Genomic DNA, 22,127 nt, shown 5'->3' with positions numbered 1-22,127 from the left:
GTACGAAACCTTGGTGTGTAATTGCTGAACGAAAGTAATACCGCTAGTAAGATGTTCTGCTTTCCAATTCTCTGAGCTTGGTGGGTTTCAGGTGGTGGATTTTGATGAAGTCAGTAGAGAAACAGGGAGTTAAGGAGGAATTAGGAGGAAATGTTTTTCTGCAATGATGAATCCCTGTGTTATCCCAGGTCCCACTTCCCAGAGCACCACGAGTACAGTTGTGTCAAGCACAACTGCCCCGCCCACACCAACCACGTCTGCCCCCACTACCACCTCTGGCACGACGCTCTCCAGCAGCACCGCCAGCAGCACCGTGAGCACCACTCCTATTACCAGCTCGTCCACATCCGGCCCGACTTCAGTCAGCACATCCACACCCAGGCCAACACCCACCACCTCCCTAACACCTCCACCCACGACAACAGAAGGTAATTGTCTGGTCATTGCGTTATGTTTTTTCTCGTCGACTTTCTCTGCTGCACCTTAGTTGAATTAACGCTAGTTCTCACGCTTTCTTTTTTACTGTGAGAAGAGTGTTTTGTCTTGGACAGAAAGTCCCTTGTTCCTTTTCTCTGCACAGCTCTTTAGAACTTGTGTAATCCTGTAGCCTGCTACAAGAACTTTGACCAGACAGGATGTCCTTCTTTTGCTGCTTTGAGTTGCTTTCCTTCAGCTGGTGAGGTCCTTCTGTGTGCGAACCCGGTTTCAATTTGGCATGGAGCTTATTGTTGTGACACTTTTGTTTCAGGTCCTTTTGGGCGGTGGCTTTTCTGACCTTCTTCCCTTTCTTCTGCTGCTTGCCTTCGGTGCTTTTTGGGCACTGGCATGCCATTTTTCTGCTGGGAGAAGCATTTTTTCCCGTTGTGGGTTTCATGGGCTAGTCCTCAGATGGAAGCGTGGCACTTATTGCCATCAACACGTGCGTGATCCTCCCATCTGTTATCACCTCCTCCAAGTGATTGTGTCGTTCCTAATTGTTTACTTTTACTGATGTCCAACCGCAGTAGACTGCACCGTTCCGGAGGACTGCATCTGGACCGACTGGATCGATGTGAGTTACCCACAGTATGGCCCAGGGAATGGTGATGATGAGACCTTCGAAACAATTCAGAATAAGATCCCTTCATGGAACTGTACGAAGGCTGAGAACATTTCCTGCAGAGCTGAGAAATTTCCAGACACTCCTATAGAAGACTTAGGGCAGAAAGTGGAGTGTGATGTTAACACAGGACTCATCTGTAAAAATGACGATCAGACCGCAGGGGGTGTGATACCAATGCCAGTCTGCCTGAATTATCAGATCAAAGTCTGCTGTACACCACCATTAAGACCAGAGTGCACAACAGCTATCACGACTACAACCAGAGGAGAAACCAGCACAACGGTGTCCCTCTCACCGACAACAAGCACAATTTACACTCCGAGTGTGTCAAGCACAACTGCCCCGCCCACACCAACCACGTCTGCCCCCACTACCACCTCTGGCACGACGCTCTCCAGCAGCACCGCCAGCAGCACCGTGAGCACCACTCCTATTACCAGCTCGCCCACATCCGGCCCGACTTCAGTCAGCACATCCACACCCAGGCCAACACCCACCACCTCCCTAACACCTCCACCCACGACAACGGAAGGTAATTGTCTGGCCATGCCTGTCACGTGTTGCCTTGTAGAGGGAGAGGTGAAGGCCTGTGAGCGCCTGAACTTAGGCTTTGTGTATGGGCTGAGGGCCGGGAGTAGTTGCTGAACGTTCCTCAGTGGAGCAGAAGCCCACAGGTAGTCCTGAATCTTGCTGTTTGGAGGCACGGCGAGAGCATTTGTCCTGGGCAGAAGGTGCCTTGTTCCCTGACACCGCGTGTCCTAGGAAAAGGTTTTCTCAGCTAGGGGCAGCGGGTTGTCTTAGGCCGGCAGGGGTCGGACTGGAAGTCTTCCTTTTGCTGCTGTCATATCTTGTCCTCAATCTAGAGAGAGCATTCCCTTAGGAGGCATCTCGTGTACGGGCTGTGGGCTTTTGTTTTGGGCACTCTGGTTTCTGGTGCTTGCAGGTCACAGACATTCCGACCTTCTGCCCTTTCTTCCTCTGCGTTTGTGTTCAATTCTTTTTATTTCCTGCAGTGATTCTCTGTCAGTCATGTGTATGTTCACGTCCTGCTGATGGAGCATAAGCGTTTGATTGGAAGGCAGACGTTTCTGTACCTTGGGGTGTTTCTAAAATGCTTGTTGAGAACAGATTGAAGGAGGCAGCCCTTTGGCCTGAAGCATGGGCTGCCCAGGAAGGTAGAAAAGCAGTTGGAGTTAAATGGCATGGCAAGGAAAAACGCTGTAGAATGGCTTTCAAGACGGGAGAGGGGTATGGAGAAGAGTTTCAGTAGTTGTACTGGAGCCCCAGATGCGCGGGCAGGAAATTAGTTGTGGAGGGAAAACGGGCCTGATAGTTTCCTGCATTGGGAACGGTGGTCTTTCCATGGAATAGAGCGTGACAGCAAAAGGTAAGGAAGAATGAAGCCTAAGGATGATCGGAATGCATTCAGCTGGCTGAAGGGCTGCGGAGTTCTTGTCGCCTGAGCTACAAGCTTCACTGTGCACGCGGTGGTGAGATGCTGCATTGGTGGTAGACGTAGTGTTTGCATGTGTCTCCGAAGCAGGTTTTCGGAAACCTTGGTGCATAATTCCTGAATGACACAAATACTACTAATGAGACTGCGTCCTTCCCTACAGTCTCACCTTCTCGGGCTTGTGGTGGTGGAGCTTGATGAAGTCAGTAGAGAAATGAGGAATGAAAGAGGAAATGCAATTTGCCTGCTTGCAATGATGAAACCCTGTGTTTTCCCAGGTCCCACTTCCCAGAGCACCACAAGTACAAGCGTGTCGAGTAGCAGTGCCCCGCCCACACCAACCACGTCTGCCCCCACTACCACCTCTGGCACGACGCTCTCCAGCAGCACCGCCAGCAGCACCGTGAGCACCACTCCTATTACCAGCTCGTCCACATCCGGCCCGACTTCAGTCAGCACATCCACACCCAGGCCAACACCCACCACCTCCCTAACACCTCCACCCACGACAACGCAAGGTAATGTCTGGTCATCGCGTTACGTTTTTTCTTGTAGCTTTCCCAGCTGCACCTTTGCTTAATTAACGTGTGCCCCACGCCAGTTCTCATGCTTTCTATTTTACCGTGCGAAGAATTTGTTTGTCTTGGGCCGGAAGACCTGCAGATGTAGATAAATGGCATGGCAAGAAAAAATGCGGTAGAACGGTTTTCAAGACGTGAGAGCGTACGGAGTAGAGTTTGCTTACTGTTCTAGGGCCATATAGCTTGGAAGGAAAGTAGTTGTGGTGGGAGCGGATTTGCTGCATTGGGAACGGTGGTGTCCCCATGGGTTAGAATGTGACAGCAGTAGTGACGGAGGAGTGAAGCGTAAGGATGATTGGAATGCATTCAGCTGGCTTAGGGGCTGTGGAGTTCTTGGAGCCTGAGCATGGTCCTCACTGTGCACACGGTGTTTTGATGCAGTATTGGTCTTAGGTATAGTGTTTCCATGTGTCTCCCATGGAGGTTGTACGAAACCTTGGTGTGTAATTGCTGAACGAAAGTAATACCGCTAGTAAGATGTTCTGCTTTCCAATTCTCTGAGCTTGGTGGGTTTCAGGTGGTGGATTTTGATGAAGTCAGTAGAGAAACAGGGAGTTAAGGAGGAATTAGGAGGAAATGTTTTTCTGCAATGATGAATCCCTGTGTTATCCCAGGTCCCACTTCCCAGAGCACCACGAGTACAGTTGTGTCAAGCACAACTGCCCCGCCCACACCAACCACGTCTGCCCCCACTACCACCTCTGGCACGACGCTCTCCAGCAGCACCGCCAGCAGCACCGTGAGCACCACTCCTATTACCAGCTCGCCCACATCCGGCCCGACTTCAGTCAGCACATCCACACCCAGGCCAACACCCACCACCTCCCTAACACCTCCACCCACGACAACGGAAGGTAATTGTCTGGCCATGCCTGTCACGTGTTGCCTTGTAGAGGGAGAGGTGAAGGCCTGTGAGCGCCTGAACTTAGGCTTCGTGTATGGGCTGAGGGCCGGGAGTAGTTGCTGAACGTTCCTCAGTGGAGCAGAAGCCCACAGGTAGTCCTGAATCTTGCTGTTTGGAGGCACGGCGAGAGCATTTGTCCTGGGCAGAAGGTGCCTTGTTCCCTGACACCGCGTGTCCTAGGAAAAGGTTTTCTCAGCTAGGGGCAGCGGGTTGTCTTAGGCCGGCAGGGGTCGGACTGGAAGTCTTCCTTTTGCTGCTGTCATATCTTGTCCTCAATCTAGAGAGAGCATTCCCTTAGGAGGCATCTCGTGTACGGGCTGTGGGCTTTTGTTTTGGGCACTCTGGTTTCTGGTGCTTGCAGGTCACAGACATTCTGACCTTCTGCCCTTTCTTCCTCTGCGTTTGTGTTCAATTCTTTTTAGTTCCTGCAGTGATTCTCTGTCAGTCATGTGTATGTTCACGTCCTGCTGATGGAGCATAAGCGTTTGATTGGAAGGCAGACGTTTCTGTACCTTGGGGTGTTTCTAAAATGCTTGTTGAGAACAGATTGAAGGAGGCAGCCCTTTGGCCTGAAGCGTGGGCTGCCCAGGAAGGTAGAAAAGCAGTTGGAGTTAAATGGCATGGCTAGGAAAAACGCTGTAGAATGGCTTACAAGACGGGAGAGGGGTATGGAGAAGAGTTTCAGTAGTTGTACTGGAGCCCCAGATGCGCGGGCAGGAAATTAGTTGTGGAGGGAAAACGGGCCTGATAGTTTCCTGCATTGGGAACGGTGGTCTTTCCATGGAATAGAGCGTGACAGCAAAAGGTAAGGAAGAATGAAGCCTAAGGATGATCGGAATGCATTCAGCTGGCTGAAGGGCTGCGGAGTTCTTGTCGCCTGAGCTACAAGCTTCACTGTGCACGCGGTGGTGAGATGCTGCATTGGTGGTAGACGTAGTGTTTGCATGTGTCTCCGAAGCAGGTTTTCGGAAACCTTGGTGCATAATTCCTGAATGACACAAATACTACTAATGAGACTGCGTCCTTCCCTACAGTCTCACCTTCTCGGGCTTGTGGTGGTGGAGCTTGATGAAGTCAGTAGAGAAATGAGGAATGAAAGAGGAAATGCAATTTGCCTGCTTGCAATGATGAAACCCTGTGTTTTCCCAGGTCCCACTTCCCAGAGCACCACAAGTACAAGCGTGTCGAGTAGCAGTGCCCCGCCCACACCAACCACGTCTGCCCCCACTACCACCTCTGGCACGACGCTCTCCAGCAGCACCGCCAGCAGCACCGTGAGCACCACTCCTATTACCAGCTCGTCCACATCTGGCCCGACTTCAGTCAGCACATCCACACCCAGGCCAACACCCACCACCTCCCTAACACCTCCACCCACGACAACGCAAGGTAATGTCTGGTCATCGCGTTACGTTTTTTCTTGTAGCTTTCCCAGCTGCACCTTTGCTTAATTAACGTGTGCCCCACGCCAGTTCTCATGCTTTCTATTTTACCGTGCAAAGAATTTGTTTGTCTTGGGCCGGAAGACCTGCAGATGTAGATAAATGGCATGGCAAGAAAAAATGCGGTAGAACGGTTTTCAAGACGTGAGAGCGTACGGAGTAGAGTTTGCTTACTGTTCTAGGGCCATATTGCTTGGAAGGAAAGTAGTTGTGGTGGGAGCGGATTTGCTGCATTGGGAACGGTGGTGTCCCCATGGGTTAGAATGTGACAGCAGTAGTGACGGAGGAGTGAAGCGTAAGGATGATTGGAATGCATTCAGCTGGCTTAGGGGCTGTGGAGTTCTTGGAGCCTGAGCATGGTCCTCACTGTGCACACGGTGTTTTGATGCAGTATTGGTCTTAGGTATAGTGTTTCCATGTGTCTCCCATGGAGGTTGTACGAAACCTTGGTGTGTAATTGCTGAACGAAAGTAATACCGCTAGTAAGATGTTCTGCTTTCCAATTCTCTGAGCTTGGTGGGTTTCAGGTGGTGGATTTTGATGAAGTCAGTAGAGAAACAAGGAGTTAAGGAGGAATTAGGAGGAAATGTTTTTCTGCAATGATGAATCCCTGTGTTATCCCAGGTCCCACTTCCCAGAGCACCACGAGTACAGTTGTGTCAAGCACAACTGCCCCGCCCACACCAACCACGTCTGCCCCCACTACCACCTCTGGCACGACGCTCTCCAGCAGCACCGCCAGCAGCACCGTGAGCACCACTCCTATTACCAGCTCGTCCACATCCGGCCCGACTTCAGTCAGCACATCCACACCCAGGCCAACACCCACCACCTCCCTAACACCTCCACCCACGACAACAGAAGGTAATTGTCTGGTCATTGCGTTATGTTTTTTCTCGTCGACTTTCTCTGCTGCACCTTAGTTGAATTAACGCTAGTTCTCACGCTTTCTTTTTTACTGTGAGAAGAGTGTTTTGTCTTGGACAGAAAGTCCCTTGTTCCTTTTCTCTGCACAGCTCTTTAGAACTTGTGTAATCCTGTAGCCTGCTACAAGAACTTTGACCAGACAGGATGTCCTTCTTTTGCTGCTTTGAGTTGCTTTCCTTCAGCTGGTGAGGTCCTTCTGTGTGCGAACCCGGTTTCAATTTGGCATGGAGCTTATTGTTGTGACACTTTTGTTTCAGGTCCTTTTGGGCGGTGGCTTTTCTGACCTTCTTCCCTTTCTTCTGCTGCTTGCCTTCGGTGCTTTTTGGGCACTGGCATGCCATTTTTCTGCTGGGAGAAGCATTTTTTCCCGTTGTGGGTTTCATGGGCTAGTCCTCAGATGGAAGCGTGGCACTTATTGCCATCAACACGTGCGTGATCCTCCCATCTGTTATCACCTCCTCCAAGTGATTGTGTCGTTCCTAATTGTTTACTTTTACTGATGTCCAACCGCAGTAGACTGCACCGTTCCGGAGGACTGCATCTGGACCGACTGGATCGATGTGAGTTACCCACAGTATGGCCCAGGGAATGGTGATGATGAGACCTTCGAAACAATTCAGAATAAGATCCCTTCATGGAACTGTACGAAGGCTGAGAACATTTCCTGCAGAGCTGAGAAATTTCCAGACACTCCTATAGAAGACTTAGGGCAGAAAGTGGAGTGTGATGTTAACACAGGACTCATCTGTAAAAATGACGATCAGACCGCAGGGGGTGTGATACCAATGCCAGTCTGCCTGAATTATCAGATCAAAGTCTGCTGTACACCACCATTAAGACCAGAGTGCACAACAGCTATCACGACTACAACCAGAGGAGAAACCAGCACAACGGTGTCTCTCTCACCGACAACAAGCACAATTTACACTCCGAGTGTGTCAAGCACAACTGCCCCGCCCACACCAACCACGTCTGCCCCCACTACCACCTCTGGCACGACGCTCTCCAGCAGCACCGCCAGCAGCACCGTGAGCACCACTCCTATTACCAGCTCGCCCACATCCGGCCCGACTTCAGTCAGCACATCCACACCCAGGCCAACACCCACCACCTCCCTAACACCTCCACCCACGACAACGGAAGGTAATTGTCTGGCCATGCCTGTCACGTGTTGCCTTGTAGAGGGAGAGGTGAAGGCCTGTGAGCGCCTGAACTTAGGCTTCGTGTATGGGCTGAGGGCCGGGAGTAGTTGCTGAACGTTCCTCAGTGGAGCAGAAGCCCACAGGTAGTCCTGAATCTTGCTGTTTGGAGGCACGGCGAGAGCATTTGTCCTGGGCAGAAGGTGCCTTGTTCCCTGACACCGCGTGTCCTAGGAAAAGGTTTTCTCAGCTAGGGGCAGCGGGTTGTCTTAGGCCGGCAGGGGTCGGACTGGAAGTCTTCCTTTTGCTGCTGTCATATCTTGTCCTCAATCTAGAGAGAGCATTCCCTTAGGAGGCATCTCGTGTACGGGCTGTGGGCTTTTGTTTTGGGCACTCTGGTTTCTGGTGCTTGCAGGTCACAGACATTCCGACCTTCTGCCCTTTCTTCCTCTGCGTTTGTGTTCAATTCTTTTTAGTTCCTGCAGTGATTCTCTGTCAGTCATGTGTATGTTCACGTCCTGCTGATGGAGCATAAGCGTTTGATTGGAAGGCAGACGTTTCTGTACCTTGGGGTGTTTCTAAAATGCTTGTTGAGAACAGATTGAAGGAGGCAGCCCTTTGGCCTGAAGCATGGGCTGCCCAGGAAGGTAGAAAAGCAGTTGGAGTTAAATGGCATGGCAAGGAAAAACGCTGTAGAATGGCTTTCAAGACGGGAGAGGGGTATGGAGAAGAGTTTCAGTAGTTGTACTGGAGCCCCAGATGCGCGGGCAGGAAATTAGTTGTGGAGGGAAAACGGGCCTGATAGTTTCCTGCATTGGGAACGGTGGTCTTTCCATGGAATAGAGCGTGACAGCAAAAGGTAAGGAAGAATGAAGCCTAAGGATGATCGGAATGCATTCAGCTGGCTGAAGGGCTGCGGAGTTCTTGTCGCCTGAGCTACAAGCTTCACTGTGCACGCGGTGGTGAGATGCTGCATTGGTGGTAGACGTAGTGTTTGCATGTGTCTCCGAAGCAGGTTTTCGGAAACCTTGGTGCATAATTCCTGAATGACACAAATACTACTAATGAGACTGCGTCCTTCCCTACAGTCTCACCTTCTCGGGCTTGTGGTGGTGGAGCTTGATGAAGTCAGTAGAGAAATGAGGAATGAAAGAGGAAATGCAATTTGCCTGCTTGCAATGATGAAACCCTGTGTTTTCCCAGGTCCCACTTCCCAGAGCACCACAAGTACAAGCGTGTCGAGTAGCAGTGCCCCGCCCACACCAACCACGTCTGCCCCCACTACCACCTCTGGCACGACGCTCTCCAGCAGCACCGCCAGCAGCACCGTGAGCACCACTCCTATTACCAGCTCGTCCACATCCGGCCCGACTTCAGTCAGCACATCCACACCCAGGCCAACACCCACCACCTCCCTAACACCTCCACCCACGACAACGCAAGGTAATGTCTGGTCATCGCGTTACGTTTTTTCTTGTAGCTTTCCCAGCTGCACCTTTGCTTAATTAACGTGTGCCCCACGCCAGTTCTCATGCTTTCTATTTTACCGTGCGAAGAATTTGTTTGTCTTGGGCCGGAAGACCTGCAGATGTAGATAAATGGCATGGCAAGAAAAAATGCGGTAGAACGGTTTTCAAGACGTGAGAGCGTACGGAGTAGAGTTTGCTTACTGTTCTAGGGCCATATAGCTTGGAAGGAAAGTAGTTGTGGTGGGAGCGGATTTGCTGCATTGGGAACGGTGGTGTCCCCATGGGTTAGAATGTGACAGCAGTAGTGACGGAGGAGTGAAGCGTAAGGATGATTGGAATGCATTCAGCTGGCTTAGGGGCTGTGGAGTTCTTGGAGCCTGAGCATGGTCCTCACTGTGCACACGGTGTTTTGATGCAGTATTGGTCTTAGGTATAGTGTTTCCATGTGTCTCCCATGGAGGTTGTACGAAACCTTGGTGTGTAATTGCTGAACGAAAGTAATACCGCTAGTAAGATGTTCTGCTTTCCAATTCTCTGAGCTTGGTGGGTTTCAGGTGGTGGATTTTGATGAAGTCAGTAGAGAAACAGGGAGTTAAGGAGGAATTAGGAGGAAATGTTTTTCTGCAATGATGAATCCCTGTGTTATCCCAGGTCCCACTTCCCAGAGCACCACGAGTACAGTTGTGTCAAGCACAACTGCCCCGCCCACACCAACCACGTCTGCCCCCACTACCACCTCTGGCACGACGCTCTCCAGCAGCACCGCCAGCAGCACCGTGAGCACCACTCCTATTACCAGCTCGCCCACATCCGGCCCGACTTCAGTCAGCACATCCACACCCAGGCCAACACCCACCACCTCCCTAACACCTCCACCCACGACAACGGAAGGTAATTGTCTGGCCATGCCTGTCACGTGTTGCCTTGTAGAGGGAGAGGTGAAGGCCTGTGAGCGCCTGAACTTAGGCTTCGTGTATGGGCTGAGGGCCGGGAGTAGTTGCTGAACGTTCCTCAGTGGAGCAGAAGCCCACAGGTAGTCCTGAATCTTGCTGTTTGGAGGCACGGCGAGAGCATTTGTCCTGGGCAGAAGGTGCCTTGTTCCCTGACACCGCGTGTCCTAGGAAAAGGTTTTCTCAGCTAGGGGCAGCGGGTTGTCTTAGGCCGGCAGGGGTCGGACTGGAAGTCTTCCTTTTGCTGCTGTCATATCTTGTCCTCAATCTAGAGAGAGCATTCCCTTAGGAGGCATCTCGTGTACGGGCTGTGGGCTTTTGTTTTGGGCACTCTGGTTTCTGGTGCTTGCAGGTCACAGACATTCTGACCTTCTGCCCTTTCTTCCTCTGCGTTTGTGTTCAATTCTTTTTAGTTCCTGCAGTGATTCTCTGTCAGTCATGTGTATGTTCACGTCCTGCTGATGGAGCATAAGCGTTTGATTGGAAGGCAGACGTTTCTGTACCTTGGGGTGTTTCTAAAATGCTTGTTGAGAACAGATTGAAGGAGGCAGCCCTTTGGCCTGAAGCGTGGGCTGCCCAGGAAGGTAGAAAAGCAGTTGGAGTTAAATGGCATGGCTAGGAAAAACGCTGTAGAATGGCTTACAAGACGGGAGAGGGGTATGGAGAAGAGTTTCAGTAGTTGTACTGGAGCCCCAGATGCGCGGGCAGGAAATTAGTTGTGGAGGGAAAACGGGCCTGATAGTTTCCTGCATTGGGAACGGTGGTCTTTCCATGGAATAGAGCGTGACAGCAAAAGGTAAGGAAGAATGAAGCCTAAGGATGATCGGAATGCATTCAGCTGGCTGAAGGGCTGCGGAGTTCTTGTCGCCTGAGCTACAAGCTTCACTGTGCACGCGGTGGTGAGATGCTGCATTGGTGGTAGACGTAGTGTTTGCATGTGTCTCCGAAGCAGGTTTTCGGAAACCTTGGTGCATAATTCCTGAATGACACAAATACTACTAATGAGACTGCGTCCTTCCCTACAGTCTCACCTTCTCGGGCTTGTGGTGGTGGAGCTTGATGAAGTCAGTAGAGAAATGAGGAATGAAAGAGGAAATGCAATTTGCCTGCTTGCAATGATGAAACCCTGTGTTTTCCCAGGTCCCACTTCCCAGAGCACCACAAGTACAAGCGTGTCGAGTAGCAGTGCCCCGCCCACACCAACCACGTCTGCCCCCACTACCACCTCTGGCACGACGCTCTCCAGCAGCACCGCCAGCAGCACCGTGAGCACCACTCCTATTACCAGCTCGTCCACATCCGGCCCGACTTCAGTCAGCACATCCACACCCAGGCCAACACCCACCACCTCCCTAACACCTCCACCCACGACAACGCAAGGTAATGTCTGGTCATCGCGTTACGTTTTTTCTTGTAGCTTTCCCAGCTGCACCTTTGCTTAATTAACGTGTGCCCCACGCCAGTTCTCATGCTTTCTATTTTACCGTGCAAAGAATTTGTTTGTCTTGGGCCGGAAGACCTGCAGATGTAGATAAATGGCATGGCAAGAAAAAATGCGGTAGAACGGTTTTCAAGACGTGAGAGCGTACGGAGTAGAGTTTGCTTACTGTTCTAGGGCCATATTGCTTGGAAGGAAAGTAGTTGTGGTGGGAGCGGATTTGCTGCATTGGGAACGGTGGTGTCCCCATGGGTTAGAATGTGACAGCAGTAGTGACGGAGGAGTGAAGCGTAAGGATGATTGGAATGCATTCAGCTGGCTTAGGGGCTGTGGAGTTCTTGGAGCCTGAGCATGGTCCTCACTGTGCACACGGTGTTTTGATGCAGTATTGGTCTTAGGTATAGTGTTTCCATGTGTCTCCCATGGAGGTTGTACGAAACCTTGGTGTGTAATTGCTGAACGAAAGTAATACCGCTAGTAAGATGTTCTGCTTTCCAATTCTCTGAGCTTGGTGGGTTTCAGGTGGTGGATTTTGATGAAGTCAGTAGAGAAACAAGGAGTTAAGGAGGAATTAGGAGGAAATGTTTTTCTGCAATGATGAATCCCTGTGTTATCCCAGGTCCCACTTCCCAGAGCACCACGAGTACAGTTGTGTCAAGCACAACTGCCCCGCCCACACCAACCACGTCTGCCCCCACTACCACCTCTGGCACGACGCTCTCCAGCAGCACCGCCAGCAGCACCGTGAGCACCACTCCTATTACCAGCTCGTCCACATCCGGCCCGACTTCAGTCAGCACATCCACACCCAGGCCAACACCCACCACCTCCCTAACACCTCCACCCACGACAACAGAAGGTAATTGTCTGGTCATTGCGTTATGTTTTTTCTCGTCGACTTTCTCTGCTGCACCTTAGTTGAATTAACGCTAGTTCTCACGCTTTCTTTTTTACTGTGAGAAGAGTGTTTTGTCTTGGACAGAAAGTCCCTTGTTCCTTTTCTCTGCACAGCTCTTTAGAACTTGTGTAATCCTGTAGCCTGCTACAAGAACTTTGACCAGACAGGATGTCCTTCTTTTGCTGCTTTGAGTTGCTTTCCTTCAGCTGGTGAGGTCCTTCTGTGTGCGAACCCGGTTTCAATTTGGCATGGAGCTTATTGTTGTGACACTTTTGTTTCAGGTCCTTTTGGGCGGTGGCTTTTCTGACCTTCTTCCCTTTCTTCTGCTGCTTGCCTTCGGTGCTTTTTGGGCACTGGCATGCCATTTTTCTGCTGGGAGAAGCATTTTTTCCCGTTGTGGGTTTCATGGGCTAGTCCTCAGATGGAAGCGTGGCACTTATTGCCATCAACACGTGCGTGATCCTCCCATCTGTTATCACCTCCTCCAAGTGATTGTGTCGTTCCTAATTGTTTACTTTTACTGATGTCCAACCGCAGTAGACTGCACCGTTCCGGAGGACTGCATCTGGACCGACTGGATCGATGTGAGTTACCCACAGTATGGCCCAGGGAATGGTGATGATGAGACCTTCGAAACAATTCAGAATAAGATCCCTTCATGGAACTGTACGAAGGCTGAGAACATTTCCTGCAGAGCTGAGAAATTTCCAGACACTCCTATAGAAGACTTAGGGCAGAAAGTGGAGTGTGATGTTAACACAGGACTCATCTGTAAAAATGACGATCAGACCGCAGGGGGTGTGATACCAATGCCAGTCTGCCTGAATTATCAGATCAAAGTCTGCTGTACACCACCATTAAGACCAGAGTGCACAACAGCTATCACGACTACAACCAGAGGAGAAACCAGCACAACGGTGTCCCTCTCACCGACAACAAGCACAATTTACACTCCGAGTGTGTCAAGCACAACTGCCCCGCCCACACCAACCACGTCTGCCCCCACTACCACCTCTGGCACGACGCTCTCCAGCAGCACCGCCAGCAGCACCGTGAGCACCACTCCTATTACCAGCTCGCCCACATCCGGCCCGACTTCAGTCAGCACATCCACACCCAGGCCAACACCCACCACCTCCCTAACACCTCCACCCACGACAACGGAAGGTAATTGTCTGGCCATGCCTGTCACGTGTTGCCTTGTAGAGGGAGAGGTGAAGGCCTGTGAGCGCCTGAACTTAGGCTTCGTGTATGGGCTGAGGGCCGGGAGTAGTTGCTGAACGTTCCTCAGTGGAGCAGAAGCCCACAGGTAGTCCTGAATCTTGCTGTTTGGAGGCACGGCGAGAGCATTTGTCCTGGGCAGAAGGTGCCTTGTTCCCTGACACCGCGTGTCCTAGGAAAAGGTTTTCTCAGCTAGGGGCAGCGGGTTGTCTTAGGCCGGCAGGGGTCGGACTGGAAGTCTTCCTTTTGCTGCTGTCATATCTTGTCCTCAATCTAGAGAGAGCATTCCCTTAGGAGGCATCTCGTGTACGGGCTGTGGGCTTTTGTTTTGGGCACTCTGGTTTCTGGTGCTTGCAGGTCACAGACATTCCGACCTTCTGCCCTTTCTTCCTCTGCGTTTGTGTTCAATTCTTTTTAGTTCCTGCAGTGATTCTCTGTCAGTCATGTGTATGTTCACGTCCTGCTGATGGAGCATAAGCGTTTGATTGGAAGGCAGACGTTTCTGTACCTTGGGGTGTTTCTAAAATGCTTGTTGAGAACAGATTGAAGGAGGCAGCCCTTTGGCCTGAAGCATGGGCTGCCCAGGAAGGTAGAAAAGCAGTTGGAGTTAAATGGCATGGCTAGGAAAAACGCTGTAGAATGGCTTTCAAGACGGGAGAGGGGTATGGAGAAGAGTTTCAGTAGTTGTACTGGAGCCCCAGATGCGCGGGCAGGAAATTAGTTGTGGAGGGAAAACGGGCCTGATAGTTTCCTGCATTGGGAACGGTGGTCCTTCCATGGAATAGAGCGTGACAGCAAAAGGTAAGGAAGAATGAAGCCTAAGGATGATCGGAATGCATTCAGCTGGCTGAAGGGCTGCGGAGTTCTTGTCGCCTGAGCTACAAGCTTCACTGTGCACGCGGTGGTGAGATGCTGCATTGGTGGTAGACGTAGTGTTTGCATGTGTCTCCGAAGCAGGTTTTCGGAAACCTTGGTGCATAATTCCTGAATGACACAAATACTACTAATGAGACTGCGTCCTTCCCTACAGTCTCACCTTCTCGGGCTTGTGGTGGTGGAGCTTGATGAAGTCAGTAGAGAAATGAGGAATGAAAGAGGAAATGCAATTTGCCTGCTTGCAATGATGAAACCCTGTGTTTTCCCAGGTCCCACTTCCCAGAGCACCACAAGTACAAGCGTGTCGAGTAGCAGTGCCCCGCCCACACCAACCACGTCTGCCCCCACTACCACCTCTGGCACGACGCTCTCCAGCAGCACCGCCAGCAGCACCGTGAGCACCACTCCTATTACCAGCTCGTCCACATCCGGCCCGACTTCAGTCAGCACATCCACACCCAGGCCAACACCCACCACCTCCCTAACACCTCCACCCACGACAACGCAAGGTAATGTCTGGTCATCGCGTTACGTTTTTTCTTGTAGCTTTCCCAGCTGCACCTTTGCTTAATTAACGTGTGCCCCACGCCAGTTCTCATGCTTTCTATTTTACCGTGCGAAGAATTTGTTTGTCTTGGGCCGGAAGACCTGCAGATGTAGATAAATGGCATGGCAAGAAAAAATGCGGTAGAACGGTTTTCAAGACGTGAGAGCGTACGGAGTAGAGTTTGCTTACTGTTCTAGGGCCATATAGCTTGGAAGGAAAGTAGTTGTGGTGGGAGCGGATTTGCTGCATTGGGAACGGTGGTGTCCCCATGGGTTAGAATGTGACAGCAGTAGTGACGGAGGAGTGAAGCGTAAGGATGATTGGAATGCATTCAGCTGGCTTAGGGGCTGTGGAGTTCTTGGAGCCTGAGCATGGTCCTCACTGTGCACACGGTGTTTTGATGCAGTATTGGTCTTAGGTATAGTGTTTCCATGTGTCTCCCATGGAGGTTGTACGAAACCTTGGTGTGTAATTGCTGAACGAAAGTAATACCGCTAGTAAGATGTTCTGCTTTCCAGTTCTCTGAGCTTGGTGGGTTTCAGGTGGTGGATTTTGATGAAGTCAGTAGAGAAACAGGGAGTTAAGGAGGAATTAGGAGGAAATGTTTTTCTGCAATGATGAATCCCTGTGTTATCCCAGGTCCCACTTCCCAGAGCACCACGAGTACAGTTGTGTCAAGCACAACTGCCCCGCCCACACCAACCACGTCTGCCCCCACTACCACCTCTGGCACGACGCTCTCCAGCAGCACCGCCAGCAGCACCGTGAGCACCACTCCTATTACCAGCTCGCCCACATCCGGCCCGACTTCAGTCAGCACATCCACACCCAGGCCAACACCCACCACCTCCCTAACACCTCCACCCACGACAACGGAAGGTAATTGTCTGGCCATGCCTGTCACGTGTTGCCTTGTAGAGGGAGAGGTGAAGGCCTGTGAGCGCCTGAACTTAGGCTTCGTGTATGGGCTGAGGGCCGGGAGTAGTTGCTGAACGTTCCTCAGTGGAGCAGAAGCCCACAGGTAGTCCTGAATCTTGCTGTTTGGAGGCACGGCGAGAGCATTTGTCCTGGGCAGAAGGTGCCTTGTTCCCTGACACCGCGTGTCCTAGGAAAAGGTTTTCTCAGCTAGGGGCAGCGGGTTGTCTTAGGCCGGCAGGGGTCGGACTGGAAGTCTTCCTTTTGCTGCTGTCATATCTTGTCCTCAATCTAGAGAGAGCATTCCCTTAGGAGGCATCTCGTGTACGGGCTGTGGGCTTTTGTTTTGGGCACTCTGGTTTCTGGTGCTTGCAGGTCACAGACATTCTGACCTTCTGCCCTTTCTTCCTCTGCGTTTGTGTTCAATTCTTTTTAGTTCCTGCAGTGATTCTCTGTCAGTCATGTGTATGTTCACGTCCTGCTGATGGAGCATAAGCGTTTGATTGGAAGGCAGACGTTTCTGTACCTTGGGGTGTTTCTAAAATGCTTGTTGAGAACAGATTGAAGGAGGCAGCCCTTTGGCCTGAAGCGTGGGCTGCCCAGGAAGGTAGAAAAGCAGTTGGAGTTAAATGGCATGGCTAGGAAAAACGCTGTAGAATGGCTTACAAGACGGGAGAGGGGTATGGAGAAGAGTTTCAGTAGTTGTACTGGAGCCCCAGATGCGCGGGCAGGAAATTAGTTGTGGAGGGAAAACGGGCCTGATAGTTTCCTGCATTGGGAACGGTGGTCTTTCCATGGAATAGAGCGTGACAGCAAAAGGTAAGGAAGAATGAAGCCTAAGGATGATCGGAATGCATTCAGCTGGCTGAAGGGCTGCGGAGTTCTTGTCGCCTGAGCTACAAGCTTCACTGTGCACGCGGTGGTGAGATGCTGCATTGGTGGTAGACGTAGTGTTTGCATGTGTCTCCGAAGCAGGTTTTCGGAAACCTTGGTGCATAATTCCTGAATGACACAAATACTACTAATGAGACTGCGTCCTTCCCTACAGTCTCACCTTCTCGGGCTTGTGGTGGTGGAGCTTGATGAAGTCAGTAGAGAAATGAGGAATGAAAGAGGAAATGCAATTTGCCTGCTTGCAATGATGAAACCCTGTGTTTTCCCAGGTCCCACTTCCCAGAGCACCACAAGTACAAGCGTGTCGAGTAGCAGTGCCCCGCCCACACCAACCACGTCTGCCCCCACTACCACCTCTGGCACGACGCTCTCCAGCAGCACCGCCAGCAGCACCGTGAGCACCACTCCTATTACCAGCTCGTCCACATCCGGCCCGACTTCAGTCAGCACATCCACACCCAGGCCAACACCCACCACCTCCCTAACACCTCCACCCACGACAACGCAAGGTAATGTCTGGTCATCGCGTTACGTTTTTTCTTGTAGCTTTCCCAGCTGCACCTTTGCTTAATTAACGTGTGCCCCACGCCAGTTCTCATGCTTTCTATTTTACCGTGCGAAGAATTTGTTTGTCTTGGGCCGGAAGACCTGCAGATGTAGATAAATGGCATGGCAAGAAAAAATGCGGTAGAACGGTTTTCAAGACGTGAGAGCGTACGGAGTAGAGTTTGCTTACTGTTCTAGGGCCATATTGCTTGGAAGGAAAGTAGTTGTGGTGGGAGCGGATTTGCTGCATTGGGAACGGTGGTGTCCCCATGGGTTAGAATGTGACAGCAGTAGTGACGGAGGAGTGAAGCGTAAGGATGATTGGAATGCATTCAGCTGGCTTAGGGGCTGTGGAGTTCTTGGAGCCTGAGCATGGTCCTCACTGTGCACACGGTGTTTTGATGCAGTATTGGTCTTAGGTATAGTGTTTCCATGTGTCTCCCATGGAGGTTGTACGAAACCTTGGTGTGTAATTGCTGAACGAAAGTAATACCGCTAGTAAGATGTTCTGCTTTCCAATTCTCTGAGCTTGGTGGGTTTCAGGTGGTGGATTTTGATGAAGTCAGTAGAGAAACAGGGAGTTAAGGAGGAATTAGGAGGAAATGTTTTTCTGCAATGATGAATCCCTGTGTTATCCCAGGTCCCACTTCCCAGAGCACCACGAGTACAGTTGTGTCAAGCACAACTGCCCCGCCCACACCAACCACGTCTGCCCCCACTACCACCTCTGGCACGACGCTCTCCAGCAGCACCGCCAGCAGCACCGTGAGCACCACTCCTATTACCAGCTCGCCCACATCCGGCCCGACTTCAGTCAGCACATCCACACCCAGGCCAACACCCACCACCTCCCTAACACCTCCACCCACGACAACGGAAGGTAATTGTCTGGTCATTGCGTTATGTTTTTTCTCGTCGACTTTCTCTGCTGCACCTTAGTTGAATTAACGCTAGTTCTCACGCTTTCTTTTTTACTGTGAGAAGAGTGTTTTGTCTTGGACAGAAAGTCCCTTGTTCCTTTTCTCTGCACAGCTCTTTAGAACTTGTGTAATCCTGTAGCCTGCTACAAGAACTTTGACCAGACAGGATGTCCTTCTTTTGCTGCTTTGAGTTGCTTTCCTTCAGCTGGTGAGGTCCTTCTGTGTGCGAACCCGGTTTCAATTTGGCATGGAGCTTATTGTTGTGACACTTTTGTTTCAGGTCCTTTTGGGCGGTGGCTTTTCTGACCTTCTTCCCTTTCTTCTGCTGCTTGCCTTCGGTGCTTTTTGGGCACTGGCATGCCATTTTTCTGCTGGGAGAAGCATTTTTTCCCGTTGTGGGTTTCATGGGCTAGTCCTCAGATGGAAGCGTGGCACTTATTGCCATCAACACGTGCGTGATCCTCCCATCTGTTATCACCTCCTCCAAGTGATTGTGTCGTTCCTAATTGTTTACTTTTACTGATGTCCAACCGCAGTAGACTGCACCGTTCCGGAGGACTGCATCTGGACCGACTGGATCGATGTGAGTTACCCACAGTATGGCCCAGGGAATGGTGATGATGAGACCTTCGAAACAATTCAGAATAAGATCCCTTCATGGGACTGTACGAAGGCTGAGAACATTTCCTGCAGAGCTGAGAAATTTCCAGACACTCCTATAGAAGACTTAGGGCAGAAAGTGGAGTGTGATGTTAACACAGGACTCATCTGTAAAAATGACGATCAGACCGCAGGGGGTGTGATACCAATGCCAGTCTGCCTGAATTATCAGATCAAAGTCTGCTGTACACCACCATTAAGACCAGAGTGCACAACAGCTATCACGACTACAACCAGAGGAGAAACCAGCACAACGGTGTCCCTCTCACCGACAACAAGCACAATTTACACTCCGAGTGTGTCAAGCACAACTGCCCCGCCCACACCAACCACGTCTGCCCCCACTACCACCTCTGGCACGACGCTCTCCAGCAGCACCGCCAGCAGCACCGTGAGCACCACTCCTATTACCAGCTCGCCCACATCCGGCCCGACTTCAGTCAGCACATCCACACCCAGGCCAACACCCACCACCTCCCTAACACCTCCACCCACGACAACGGAAGGTAATTGTCTGGCCATGCCTGTCACGTGTTGCCTTGTAGAGGGAGAGGTGAAGGCCTGTGAGCGCCTGAACTTAGGCTTTGTGTATGGGCTGAGGGCCGGGAGTAGTTGCTGAACGTTCCTCAGTGGAGCAGAAGCCCACAGGTAGTCCTGAATCTTGCTGTTTGGAGGCACGGCGAGAGCATTTGTCCTGGGCAGAAGGTGCCTTGTTCCCTGACACCGCGTGTCCTAGGAAAAGGTTTTCTCAGCTAGGGGCAGCGGGTTGTCTTAGGCCGGCAGGGGTCGGACTGGAAGTCTTCCTTTTGCTGCTGTCATATCTTGTCCTCAATCTAGAGAGAGCATTCCCTTAGGAGGCATCTCGTGTACGGGCTGTGGGCTTTTGTTTTGGGCACTCTGGTTTCTGGTGCTTGCAGGTCACAGACATTCCGACCTTCTGCCCTTTCTTCCTCTGCGTTTGTGTTCAATTCTTTTTAGTTCCTGCAGTGATTCTCTGTCAGTCATGTGTATGTTCACGTCCTGCTGATGGAGCATAAGCGTTTGATTGGAAGGCAGACGTTTCTGTACCTTGGGGTGTTTCTAAAATGCTTGTTGAGAACAGATTGAAGGAGGCAGCCCTTTGGCCTGAAGCGTGGGCTGCCCAGGAAGGTAGAAAAGCAGTTGGAGTTAAATGGCATGGCTAGGAAAAACGCTGTAGAATGGCTTTCAAGACGGGAGAGGGGTATGGAGAAGAGTTTCAGTAGTTGTACTGGAGCCCCAGATGCGCGGGCAGGAAATTAGTTGTGGAGGGAAAACGGGCCTGATAGTTTCCTGCATTGGGAACGGTGGTCTTTCCATGGAATAGAGCGTGACAGCAAAAGGTAAGGAAGAATCTCCTTTACTTCTTCATTGGAACTACTGCTGGTAATGTTTTGGTCTTTCCTTCAGGTGTTGCATTTTGTTGTTAACAGTGTTTCCATCTGTTAGCACTTGATTTTATTCTTTCTTTGTGATTCGAGGTCTGTTAAGGCTATCTTTTTGTACTGCTTATAAAGACTGGATCTTCAGGTGGTGTTTACAAACTTGGTGTTTTAGGGGTAGGAGCGTGCGTTTGTTAACAGGAGAATGATTATTGTTCATTTATCCAGATGTGGTGGAATTTTTTTGTCAGTTAGAGTCAGCTGATTCACTGATGTACGTAGTGATAATATGTGGAGTATTACCATTCGTACTGTGAGGTCTCATCCTTTAGCTCTAGAGAATATCTTGATTTGTAGGCCTCTTGCATAGAGGAAGTGTTCTTGTTCTTGTTACACTTTTATTTCAAGTTCTGCTAGACCTTGGATTTTTAGGTCTTCTGTCCTTTTTTTACAGCTTTATTCCTGTACTCTTATGTGCAGGTATTGAATTTTTTATCTGCCATGTGTACCTTCACTTCATGTTGTACGAGAGCATTCAAGATGTTCCTGATTATGGTCTCCGTCTGTCATGAAGAAATTTTAATATTATGCTTGTTGACAACAGTTTTAAAGGTCCTTCCTTACGGCCTATGGCTTGATCACCTTCAAAGCAGTTATGCAATTAGGCATTTAATTTTAATGACTATGAAAGGAATGAGAGGGTGGTTTTGGAGACCTGAGAGATTTATAGAGCAGAGTTTGCTCTTTGATCTTCTCAGTGCCAGTCAGGCCAGTAGCTTGGATCACAGGCATTTCTGTTGGATACAGGCTCTGTGATTTCATGCAGTGTGAACTGTGATCCCTCTTCTTTCACTCTAATGTACTCCACCTCCAAAATTCTTAACATTTCTGTCCAAGCTACCTGAATTTTGTTGTCTAGACATGCTGTCTCCTGTTTCCTTTCAGGGTGAGATGGCTCCCTTACTTTGTGCTCTTTGTATGACATCAGGGTGGGTACTAACTGTTCAACTGTCTGTTTTCTCAGGAACTTCTTCGTACAGCACTACGAGTTCTTTTAGCAGCGAAGGTACGACCACAGTGTCTGAGAGCTCTTCAACAGCTTCAGTTTCTACACCCATTAGTACACAAACTACAGCAGCATCCTCTCCATTGTTGACTCCATCTGGCAGTATGTCACCACCTTCAGTTTCAACAGTTCCATCAACAGTCACAACATCTGGAACAACTCCTACGAAGCCCTTTACCACCACTTCAGGAACAACCTCTAGTTCTTCTAGTACTGTCACTGCAACCTCCATTACCACCTCAGAAATTGTTTCTTCTGGTTCAGCAACTACTTCTGGGACAACTCCTATATCAAGTACAGTCAGCGTTTCAGGAAGCTCTACATACAGTACAGTTACTACACTCAGTACTTTAAGTTCAACTACCAGTGCCAGCTCTAATTGTACGATTTCACCTGATGAATCTTATGCGGTTAGTGAATTTAATTATGTTTATTTTTATCATTGTGCTTTGGTAGGAGTCTAGGTGAATGTTCAGAGTGCATGTATTAATCTGGATAGAAATTAACTATCAGTCCATTTTGTTTGTCCCCGTTCTGTTGGGTATCAGCCTGACTTCTAGTGAATTCTTATTTTATAGTGTTTATGCTGACATTAGTTCTTCAATAATAGTTTTAAAAAAATCTTTCTTCAAGGTGTTAGATTGCAGCTCAATCCTTCTCTTTCTCATCAAAAAGTTTTCTGAGGAGGTAACCAAGGGCTAAAAGGCAGTAAATTCTCTTCGCTTTTTTCTACTTTTGAATAGGTCTAGTGTGTGATCAGAAGTTTGTTGTATTCATAG

The 22,127-nt window shown here is 50.2% G+C and overlaps 1 protein-coding gene across 50 annotated transcripts in view; it reads left to right on the top strand.

Moving 5' to 3' along the window:
• MUC2 (mucin 2, oligomeric mucus/gel-forming) overlaps nt 1–22,127 on the top strand; it is a 72,075-nt gene that overhangs the window by 36,676 nt on the left and 13,272 nt on the right. For 16 of the 50 annotated variants that reach the window (XM_052692728.1, XM_052692706.1, XM_052692685.1 and 13 more), the window contains 17 exons: nt 189–428; nt 1,005–1,634; nt 2,834–3,073; nt 3,751–3,990; nt 6,107–6,346; nt 6,923–7,552; nt 8,752–8,991; nt 9,669–9,908; nt 11,108–11,347; nt 12,025–12,264; nt 12,841–13,470; nt 14,670–14,909; nt 15,587–15,826; nt 17,026–17,265; nt 17,943–18,182; nt 18,759–19,388; nt 21,307–21,758. In XM_052692728.1, coding sequence (XP_052548688.1) covers nt 189–428; nt 1,005–1,634; nt 2,834–3,073; nt 3,751–3,990; nt 6,107–6,346; nt 6,923–7,552; nt 8,752–8,991; nt 9,669–9,908; nt 11,108–11,347; nt 12,025–12,264; nt 12,841–13,470; nt 14,670–14,909; nt 15,587–15,826; nt 17,026–17,265; nt 17,943–18,182; nt 18,759–19,388; nt 21,307–21,758 — 5,852 coding nt within the window. Of the gene's footprint in view, nt 1–188; nt 429–1,004; nt 1,635–2,833; nt 3,074–3,750; nt 3,991–5,189; nt 5,224–6,106; nt 6,347–6,922; nt 7,553–8,751; nt 8,992–9,668; nt 9,909–11,107; nt 11,348–12,024; nt 12,265–12,840; nt 13,471–14,669; nt 14,910–15,586; nt 15,827–17,025; nt 17,266–17,942; nt 18,183–18,758; nt 19,389–21,306; nt 21,759–22,127 lie in introns of all 50 variants that reach the window. The other 34 variants (XM_052692716.1, XM_052692703.1, XM_052692721.1 and 31 more) reach the window with 32 other exon arrangements.

This window comes from Tympanuchus pallidicinctus, unplaced genomic scaffold (assembly GCF_026119805.1).
Source record: "Tympanuchus pallidicinctus isolate F22 unplaced genomic scaffold, pur_lepc_1.0 scaffold3, whole genome shotgun sequence".
Taxonomy (NCBI): Eukaryota; Metazoa; Chordata; class Aves; order Galliformes; family Phasianidae; genus Tympanuchus; species Tympanuchus pallidicinctus.
Note: the sequence above shows the minus strand (reverse complement) of the source record. Positions and strands in the feature narration are given on the sequence as shown.